This window comes from Eretmochelys imbricata, chromosome 3, assembly GCF_965152235.1.
Source record: "Eretmochelys imbricata isolate rEreImb1 chromosome 3, rEreImb1.hap1, whole genome shotgun sequence".
NCBI classification, from domain to species: domain Eukaryota; kingdom Metazoa; phylum Chordata; order Testudines; family Cheloniidae; genus Eretmochelys; species Eretmochelys imbricata.
In genome coordinates, this window is record NC_135574.1 from 173,010,052 (window position 1) to 173,021,189 (window position 11,138).

Sequence of the window (11,138 nt, forward strand, 5' to 3'; positions counted from 1 at the left end):
TGTGAATGACTTACTGAGGGAACCAGGAAGGACTGCCATACTATGCTATGACAGGGCATGCTCTGGGACTGCACCAGGCTACAGGCACTTATTTAAGTGCCCCAGTTTTTAAAAGCGCTGAGCACTCAGGCCCTCCTACTGATAGAAATCCCATTTATTTCAGTCTTTTTAAAATTATGGGTTTAGGAGGATATCTTTCTGCACTTATTTCTTAAAAAAATCTAGGACTGAATAACTGGATGATGGTCACATAGCAAGTGAGTAGCAGAGCTGAGACTATAACCTAGAAGTACTGAATTTCTGGGCCAGTGAAAGCGTTTTTTCCTGAATTTGGTCAGAGCCTTATGCAGTGACCTAATAAAAGGAAGGCTGATAAAGTTTATTCTAATAAACTCATAAAAACCCTGTACAATTTTAAACCTTATTCAACACTGGTAGAATCTAAAATCAGCCGCATATCTACAGAACCAAAGGGTAGATTAACTGCCACGATCTTCACCCAAGGATTGTCAGCCAGTTTTTGAATGGCTAAAATATAAGAATACTCTTCAAAACCTCTGGTTACATCCTGTTCTTTCTTTAATCAAAGGCAGTACACATTTGATCTATGCCCACTGAAACAATGGGCCTCAATGGGATTGCTAAAGCTGGCAAGGGCCCAGTCTCAAACTCTGAGTACAGGGTATTTGCCACAAAACCCCAGTGAGGAAATCTAAGTGAACTCTAACAGGACAATTTTCAGGGCACAGTAAGAAACTGCTCTCCATGAAAGCCTTCCCCCAATAACTCAGGATGAAAAAAAGGTGATGGTGATAAGAAATATACTTAAAAGCAGGTAAATATAGACCTGGTCAAAAGCAAAGACTTTTTAAACAAACTTGATGCAAGGTCCTGACTAGAGCTAGTCAAATTTTTTAAAATTTCAACAAAATTTTGAACTTCAAAATTAAAACAAAACAAAACAAAAAACAGGATAAGTCATGATAAAATGTTCATTAATTTCCCCACCTTCCCATGTTGCAACCAGCTCTAGTTTTAATTTTTATTTTTAGTAAGTACATCCATATCCAGATGATGAGAGCATTAGAAGTGCCTATGGTAATATTGTCAGTATAGTTTTTGTGGACAGCCTCTTTTATGTCTGTGGTTACTGAATACCTGTCTTGCTTTCAGTCCTGCTCAAATGTTACACTTTCCTGCATTATTAGGGGACAAAAAATGTGCTAGGCACTATACAGAACAAACGGAAAGACATGTCATAGGCCCTGCCCCCCAAAATTTACAGTCTACTTTTAGATGTGATGCAACAAAAAAAAGTAACATACAATAGATGGGGAATGGGTAGAGATCAGCGGTTACAATGATAATATCATAGTCATTCACTTTTGGCATGTGCACAACTTCTTGTTTCCATTACATTTATCATTTCATTTTAAAATAGGACAACTCACTTCTTATGGATAATATAAAAGGGGCGAATCTTTAAGGAGGGATTTAAATGAGCTGAAATTAGTGATTGAGGCAACAAGGATTGTGAAGACATTGGCTATGAGGTGGACAACATGGATAATAGTGTAGAGATGGAAGTATAATGAGAAAAGGCCTGATTCTCTTCACATTTTCACCAGTTTTCCACTAGAGTAGCTCCATTGACTTCAGTTGAAGTCATTAAAGTTAAAGTGATTTGCATCACTGTAAGAGGAGAGTCAAGTACATACTGTAAGAGAACTGCATCTTTATGACTGCTGCTGATTCCTATCTGAAATCAACACTGGCACATTCAGGAAGAAAAGCTAAATCTGTGTAAGGAGAAAGTGAGAAGTAGAAAAAAGCTATAGCTAATAATTTGCAGCCACTTTAGGAGGTATTTTAGTTTACTGAATTAGAATTAAGTTCCAAATGTGTCAAGCTTCAAAATATTCCAAAATTGGCATTAATGGAAATATATTTTGGACTGGAGAGCGGTCAAAATGAAAACACGTCCATCACAGTGGTGAGTTGGAATGATGTCTCAGAGGTCAGACTAACAAGCTGCAAAAGTGAAATGGAAAAATATCCTAATGCCAAAAATCCTGAGAAAAACTTTTTAAAAACAACCTTTTAAAAAAAGGTTTGTTTGCGATAGTAAGTTTTGACCAGAGATAGTTGAAGTATACATCATTATTTAAGTTCCTTTTTGGGTTAGTAAAATGTTTGTGAACTAAGCCTAAAGTTCTTAGACTGTTTGTGTGTGTGTGTGTGTGTGTAGAGTCAATATTTTGGAAGAATAATTTTCAGACTGAGTTCTTCATGAATTGTTCAATTACACTATTCACTCTTTGTAGTTTTTCACCTAAGTTACACCATGTCTCCTCTACTCCCTGACTGGTTGACTGAAATTTTTAAATAGCTTAATGAATAGTGAACTCTGAATGCAAATTTTCAGATGAATAATCATTTGTGTTAAAATCTGTGGAACATTCAGGACTTATGAATATTTCCATGCCTACCCAAATGTTCTACAGGAACATGATCCCATGAACCATAGTGTAATGGCCACAGACCATCTGAGAAAGGGGTTAAGGAGAGCCTATAGGCGCAGCTAGCCCTGTCCTGGTATACTTGAGGGGGAATAAAAGGAGACAAAATAGCTCAGTTGTTGGCTGGCTGGCCAAGAAGGAGGACGAGCTCTTCTCTGCCTGAGGGGAAATTTGTTTGCAGAGTTGCACTAACTGGAGCAGCCAATGGGGAAAGGAGGAGCAGTTGGACTCCAGGAATGAGCAACTCATATGTGAGAGACTGTTTGGGAGACAAGCCTGAATGGAATGACTGGGTACCCCACTGGAAGACTGGAGGGGATGACCCAAGTATTGAGTTGGGTTTGCTTTTTGTTTTGGGACTTTTTGAGGCTGAGCACCTACATAGGTGACCAGACAACAAGTGTGAAAAATCGGGACAGGGGTGGGAGGTAATAGGTGCCTATATAAGACAAAGGCCCAAATATAGGGACTGTCCCTATAAAATCAGGACATCTGGTCACCCTACACCTACAACCCCCTCAAATGGGGATAAGACTGAAGGGACAATTAGCTGGTGGGCTGGAGCCCTGCTAGAGTGGCCACTGGAGGTAGAGATTTCTTCTCCCCATCCCTGTCAAGGCACCTAGAAGGGCCCAAATGGGGTACTGCTCCCGCCACACTACTAAACATAGTGAAATGAATGTTACTTTTATCTATGAAAATATTTGCTAATCCATTTTTTGGCTATTCAACGAGCTCTAGTTGTCAATGATATAACAAATAATAATCTTAAAAAGCATTGCACAGATAAATGTGCAACCGAACAAGGGAAACAACCTTTCATGAATGAACACTTTTTTTAAATATGGCAAACAGAACCTTATGTTTAGTAAAAGTTGCAGCTGTCATCCAGGGGCAAATCCGAAAGTCTTTATTTGGTCCTTTACTCAAAACTCCCCTTGGCACACAATTAATTACTGAGTGCCAGATCATGCTCCCCTGCGCAATCCGTTGCAAATCCTCTGTGTTCAGATCTTACCCGTCCTGTGTGGAAAAGAGGTGGGGTGGGGCGTGTGAGACAACTGCCTCCATAGCATTATCTGTGCTGCTTTGTAGGACCCTGCAGAGGCTATTTCATAGGGTTGGAATCCAAGGGGGAGGAGTTTGGCAGGGGCGGGACAGGGAATTGGTGGCTCCTTGTTAAGTGTGGGTAGGGTTAGTGGGGGATGCAGTAATGTCAATCCCAAGCATTTAAAAATCATGTCAGTCCTCTCGAATTATAAGACTGTTAAAAGTCATGAGATTTTAAAAAAAGCAATAAATTGTGGGTTCTTTATTTTTGCCTCCTGGTTTCTAAGCCTTTAGGTTGTGCTTGTTTCTCATTTTCAAGTTTTCTCTGAAAACATGAGGAGTAGAAACTTGCTTTTTTTTAAAATGAAAGTCAAGATTCTCTACCAATCTATTGATTCCAGGAACTGAGCTGGTGCTTTAAGAAAGACACTGAAAAGTTGCAAGACTAGTGATAAGATAGAGTTGGCAAAACTGGGGATGCATGGTTCCCCACTGGTTTCAGGGAGCCCTAAGAAGTATTACAGAGATTTCCTTTCCCTTAGCCCACTCCTGCAAGTTCTACCTGGGGGGGTGCAATGAGGGCGGAAGAAAATCTAGCTTTGAGCAAAGACTTCAGTTCTAACTTATATGTTTAGATCCACACAATTCTCCTTGACAATAGAAATGGTGCTCTCACTGGTGGGGAAGGCTGTCTTAAGATGATTTACAGTAACTATTAAATCAGCCTAAGAGCCTGTTGGCCAGTGCTCGTCTTTTGCAGAGCATTCCCCTTCCTCCACTGACAGTTTTGTGGAGAGATAAACTTCCCCTGACTTTCCATTGTTGGGAGCTTTCGACACTGGTTTAGGATAGTGGAAATGATGGCTAAATTTAGTCCTATGTCTAACTTTAGTGACTAATATCATCAGTCAAACAATAACATGCCTAACAGACACAGGATGATCAGTAGTTCATTAGTCATTTTTGTAAAATTAGTATTTTAAGGTTTTTTCCCCCTCTTAATGAACAGTTTCAAACACTAGATGGCACACTTACCCTCAGAATTACAACCTCTTTTTATACATGTTTTAGGTTCTCTAAGGTTTCTGATTTATGAACTGTTCTTTCTTTTCTTTGAAGCAGTTTTATGATGAGCAACATAGGTGGTGTTATAGATAAAAGGTGGGGTCAACCTAATAAAATAGTATTTGTTACACTTATGTGCTTTGGTTTTAAAATCTCTGCTCTGAAACCTTTACAAGGCTTGTTATTTTCCTGAAAATTTAGCAAACTGGAAAATCTCCATCTCTCAAAATCAAAAATGCATAAAGAAACAGTCACCTAAAATGGTAGCATGACATCTTGTCCTGATGTGTAATACTCTTTCTGATAATATTTTCTTAGTCCTGTGAGTTATGACTATCGTTTCTGGTGCACACCCCTTTTCCCCCGGGAGCGGGACCCAGACTACTGACGACACTGCAGAAGGATTTTACTCAAGGCGCTAAGCCAAAACTTTCTACCTTCCCATCCAAGTACCACTGGTCTAGTGAATTTAAGCCCTATACCATCTCTACGCCGTGTGGGAAGAAGTTTAACCTTCTCTTCTAGGTGCCTGAGGCAAGGACCTTACCTGACCACAACACCCTCACTTCTTCATTAGCCACAGCTAACGGCTCTTTTTCCCACAAATGTACCTTGGGCCGTCTTTATCAGCCAAGCAGAAATGTGCCCTGTTCACTATCCAATTGCATGTAGGTAGAACTTTATTCTAACTTGAGAGAACAGCAGTCTTTCCTCTCCCTCTGAAGTGCACTACAGCCCTTTTTATCGAAGTTGCTTCTCAATAAATCATTGATTGAAAACTTGTTCATAGTCTTTGCTGGCTGTGCCTGAAAAGTGCCTATGAACTGTTCCTCCAACAGCGCTCACAAGGTTCTTGGAAGAACTGCTTTTCTTCTGCTACCATCAACATTAGCATCCCTCTGCCATGACAGATCACAAGCTGCAGGTTTTTCTGTACTTCACTAGTCAGTCACCCAGCTCTAGGAAAGTGTGTGCACCATGCTATTGGGAACAGAGGCTTCTGTGAACTCCCTCCCTTACCTGTCTTAATTCTAAAGGGTCCCTGCCAGTTCTTTGCCTCACTCTTTTCTACACTGGTATCAGGCACCCATGCACGTTTGTGGTATTTGTGCCTCATCCACTGAGGGTTGCCAACTTTCTAATTGCCCCGCCCCTGCCCTGCCTCTATCCCACCCCTTCTCTGAGGTCCCATCCCCCACTCACTCCTGCCCCTCTCCCGCTGTTGCTCACTCTTGTCCACCCCCACTCACTTTCACTAGGCTGGGGCAGGCGGTTGGGGGTGTGTGGGCTCTGGGGTGAGGCCAGAAATGAGGGGTTCAGGGTGCGGGAGGGGACTCCTGGCTGGGGCCAAGGGGTTTGGTGCGCGGGAGCGGGCTCAGGGCTGGGGCAGGGGTCCAGGAAGGGGTGAGGGCTCCAGTGGGGTTGCGGGCTCTGGGCGGGGGGCTCGGGATGAAAGGTTTGGTGTGCAGGGGGGCGCTGAGGTAGGGGGTTGGGATGTGGGAGTGGGTGCAGGGTGTGAGCGCTGAGAGAGAGGGTTTGGGAAGGGGTTCTGACCTGGGGCGGAGGGATTAGGGTGCAGGAGGGGGTGCAGGCTCCGGGTGGGAGTTTGGGTACACCAGGGGGCTCAGGGATGGAGTAGAGGGTTTGGGGGACGGAGTCTGGGAGGGGGTTAGGGTGCAGGCTTCAGCCGGGTGGCACTTACCTCAGGCTGCTCCCAGCTGGCAGTGCAGTGGGGCTAAGGCAGGCTCCCTGCTTGCCCTGGCTCTGTACTGCTCCCAGAAGTGGCCGGCATGTCCGGCCCCTCAGCTACAGCAGCAGAAGCGGGGGAGGGAGGCAGAATTGCTCAAGGCTTGTTGCCATCCACAGTTGGCAGGGAGGTGGGAAGGAGGACCCCAGTTAGTTTTGGTTTTACCATTAACAGGAGAGAAGAGTTGGGACATTATCTGTGCTGTACCAGCAGAGGTGCAACTTTCTGTTGCCCTTACGTAGAAGGGCTGTGCACCAGTTCTGTAGTACATTCCTGAGACAGGCCCTCCAAGCAAATGCCCCGTTGTCCAACAGCCCAGTATGAGCCTGCTGATGTAAATGTCTTTTTAATATATGTAACATAACTTTCAGTTCTGAAGTGGATTCAATCTGATAGGCTTTGCAGAAGTGCATTTTAAGGAAGATCTTTGGGGCACAGCATAAGGAGGGAGTTTCCGGCATAAGGAGAGTGCAGGAATGATAACATTAATTGAGAAGATGCTGGCTCTTGGTAGAAACTAAACATCTTCATCACCGGTTGGATTAAATCCAGTCAGCAATAGGCTAGAAGAGAAGGGATTTGATACTTTTGCTAACTGGCAGCAACGTGTTATGAAAGAGCACCTAGCAACTAATCACTCACCTGTATCAAGTGCCCTCGAGTAAAGAATGCCTAGATTTTTATTTAAGAACTAGACAGATAAATGGCTATGTGGCGAAGAGACACAGGAAAAAGAGAAAGGAGTCAGATAGTCAACAGAGGACATTTCAATTATGGTGATAAAATGCTGAGCTCCTGTTATTGAAGGGTACAGACCAAAGTGAAATTTGGAGAGAGGGGCACATAGGAAAATAGGCTTTGCCAGCTGTCTCCAGGCACAATAGATTCTAACTGCAGCAGCAATTCTGTGACAGCTACTTGACAGACCAAGTTCTCTTCTGATATAAAAGATGCCAATGAATAATTCTACTTTTCCACAATTGCACAACTGAGGAGGGGAAAAGTGTGTCTGTTGGGACTCTACTCCAGGTCACTTTACTGAGACCCAGTTAATTTAGCAATGAGATGGATAGAGGATGAACTAATGTGCAGAAAAAACAAGGCACTAACCCATTATAAGCCATTCCAGGAAAGGCATTTGGTGATGTGGGTGGGGGTGTACAAATGCCCATGGAGGGAAAGAGAAGCAGACAGTACACAGTATTGCAGGCCTTACTCACACTAACCAACCGCTGATGCCACATGACTTCTGAGTGAAATGTTCAGCAGAATCAAGCTAGCTTGGGTCTTTTATCAATGTGCATATGGGAAGGGCTGGTGAGATGGGATATGAACTGTGCAAGGGAGGGGACTATGGGCATGGAGCAGAGCCAGACAACAGGGCACAGGAAAGTGTTTAGAGGCTCAGTGATATCTATAGTGGGAAACAGGAAGGGAAGACTGTATATGGAGAAGCTAAAAAAATGCAAATGTTTTATTTTATATTTACAAGCAGTGGACAATGAATATTAGTTGCACCAATTTTTAACAAATGAAAACATTAAAACCTGTATTTTTCCCCCTCCATATAATGTTTTATCTTCTACATATCCTGTTGTAATGTTTAAAACAGTAGAATTCTTTACCATAAAAATACTCATTTGTTACATTTATTTGATTCTTTAAAAAACTTTATTTTTTATACTTTTGGGTATATACATTCTCCACTCACCACTTCATGTATGAAATTAATGTGTGCTGCGTTCAACTGTTTGTTTTCATAATATGCCATGGGCCAAATCCTGCTCATCTTAGACTTCTATAGGACTACTTACATAAGTTCAGTTTGCAAGACTTGGTATATCTCTAATAAACATAAGAGTGCCTGACAAGGTGGGTGTGACCAGTGTTGCATGCTGGGATTGTGAACGTGGTTTATGAGTAGAGTGCTAATCCTATTCTCTCCACTTAACACCTGTGTTTACCCCAAAAATGTTTTAGAATAATTAGGCACTGATTTTCTCTAATGCACCAGTTTTACACTGTGTAATTCCAATAAATTAGTTCAGTAGAGTTATTTCTGATTTACACCAGTGTAAATGGGAGCAGAATTAAGCCATTAGTATTTTAGAAAAATAATAAAGGATTTCATCCTGTTCTTAGTGAAGTTAATGGCAAATCTTCCATTAACATCAGTGGGGCAGGAGTAGGCACCAATTTAAAAATACCCTCCAAAATACCTCCCTGCAAAAAAAAGAAGAAAAGAGAGCGCACAAAAGAGCATCATCCAGCTGACACAAAGGCAGAAACCCAATAAAGAAAATGCAGTGCAAAAGTCAACATAAATCAGGTTTGTCAGAATAAAACAGGTGAGTCCATTTGTTGGTAGACCAGATTAATGTAAATCAAAGCATTGTAAAGGTTCCATATTATGGAGATTTGTGACTGGTAAACTTTCATAGTGTGATGAAAGATGGTAGTCATCAGGCAGTGGGAATAAAAAGCAAAGTGAAGCTTAAACTCTGAAACAAAAATCAGGCCTGTTAATGTCTAACACACTGAGGCCAAAAAATCGTAAGAATCCAGCTGTGAAAATAAGACAGAAGCTGTATTAGTTTTCTCCATTCTGCGTCTCACGTTTAAGTGTTGTCAACTGATGAGAATTTTGTCCCTCGAGGATTGTCATGGGGTAGTTTATTCCATGTAAAGTGGAAATTCTGCATCACATAGAGGATCTTGTGAAATGCTATAAAGAGATGAAGGCTACAGGCTGAGATCAATAATAGAAAGGATGAAGGAACAGGAGAAACAGAATAATCTGCCACATGTTCTTATCTAGAACAGTTTCTCAATGAAAGGAGGAAGCATGTTTGCAACATGCAAGCTACCAGCAGCTGTGACACCTTTTAATAGTCAACAGTTATTAATAGATAAAAGTTGACATGTTTATTCTGAAACTGACTTGTATATAACAATTTAGGATAGTTGTAAATCCCAACCAAGGCATTTCTTTCTGTGTCTCTTAATGCTATTGTCATTTGTGTTGCAAAGTTCCATTATTTTGGTGTAAAGCATATTGTAAATAGGCTACAACTTCTTAGGTGGGATTGTACACTGAAGAAACTTCAGCAGTATGACTTCACTCCACAGTCAAGAAAAAGAAAATTAATCCAACAAAAAATGAACTTCAAAGGGAAGGAGAGCATCTAGTGCTTAGATCAAGGGACTCCTGCTTCTAGTCCCAGCTCTGCCATTGACTCTGTGTGACCTTGAGCAAGTCACTTAATCTCTTTGGTCTAATTTTTGCACATTTAAATAGAACCTTACTCTGCATGGAGTCCCACTTTCTTTCAGCTGAAATCAACGAGGATGTTCAAAGGATAAGAGTCTACTCAGTGAAGGTATAATATACTTACAAACCAGACCACATAGTACCTTAAGTCTGAGGAATTCAAAGCAATTTGTAAAGGTGTTCTGTTAGCCTCATTTTATAGATGGGGTGACTGAGGCACACAAAAGTTAAGGGCCTGATTTTGCCACCCTTATTCACAATGAGTAGCTATGTTACCCCATGAGTATCCCATGAATCAATAGAAGTTACTACTCTTCATGAGTAAGGGTGACAGTATTGAGCCCCATGGGCCAGATTGGCAGGAATCAGGGCATGCAGCAGAGCCAGTCTTTGGCAACCTCACAAGTGTGCAACTGGTGTGTAGTAGGCTGCCTGATTGGCTATGCCACCTGATTAGCTGGAAGAGTCAGCAGACTGGCTCTTAAGCCCAGCAGCAGGAGTTCAGTGGCTGTTCAAAGTATTTGCCTATGGCTGTGGTAGCTCCCGTGCCTGCTTGTTCCCAGCCTTGGACCCAGCCCTGCTCCTGCCTTCCCTAACTCCATATAACCCGGCTGTGACGTTTGGTGCTGATTCTTGACTTTTGACTCCAGCTGTTACCCTTGGCTCTGGTGCCTGGCTTCTGACTCTGGCTCTGGCTCTGACTCTATGCTCCTATTCCTGGCTACTGACTCCTGATTGAACCACTATGCCTGACATGACTTGTGATCTAACCACTATGCCTGACTGCTCACATCCCAATCACTGACACAGATACTGACCACTTATTCCCTCAGCACTCACCTCGCCCGGCAAGGGTTTCAGATGCGTCACTCATTCGCTTCGCGGATCCCAGTGAGTATTTTTCATTGTGGTAAGTATGGGAAGCTCCCGCTCTGCTTTGCAAGTGCAACACCGCTGTGAGCTACAGTATTTGCTGCGTAAGGCTCAGCATGACTGCCCCACTCGAGAACTCACTCTCCTGCTACAGGAGGTGAGTGCCCAGTGCCCGTGGTACCCTAAAGCTGGAACCCTTAAGCTAGCGGACTGGGAACGATTGGGCCAGACATTGCACAAGGAGCCTCGGGCGCCCGTGCAGGCTTTACATGCCTGGCACCTCTGCCGCGACGCGATACAGCGTGTCGCCTCGGACAGGCCCTCCCTCGCGGGGCTGATGCTCTCGCCACTCCCGTCCGCTCCTGCAGCCATCCCCCTCCTAGCGATGCGACACAGTGTGTCGCCTCGGAAAGGCCCTCTCCCGCACCAACAGAGGGGCTGCCGATCTCGCCACCCCCGTCCGCTCCTGCAGCCATCCTTCCCCCTGCTTCGCCCCCAGTGCCTCTATTACCACCACCTCCCTGGCCTTCCCCACCGGAGCCGGTGTGTGATCACTCTCCCCCTGTGGGGTCCCATGCTCCGGGGCCCCCCGGAGGGTCATCCGCGTCTGCTC

General features: G+C 43.5%; 1 protein-coding gene across 4 annotated transcripts in view; it reads left to right on the forward strand.

Moving 5' to 3' along the window:
* The window catches only part of LOC144263144 (uncharacterized), a 50,115-nt gene extending 39,403 nt beyond the window's left edge, over window positions 1-10,712 (forward strand). For all 4 annotated transcript variants that reach the window (XR_013345737.1, XR_013345738.1, XR_013345739.1 and 1 more), the window contains one exon: window positions 10,486-10,712. Coding sequence is in view for 1 of the 4 variants with exons in the window: in XM_077813851.1 (XP_077669977.1) it covers window positions 10,486-10,612 (127 nt within the window). In the remaining 3 variants the exon portion in view is untranslated. The remainder of the gene's footprint in view (window positions 1-10,485) is intronic.
* Window positions 10,713-11,138: the final 426 nt, after the last annotated feature.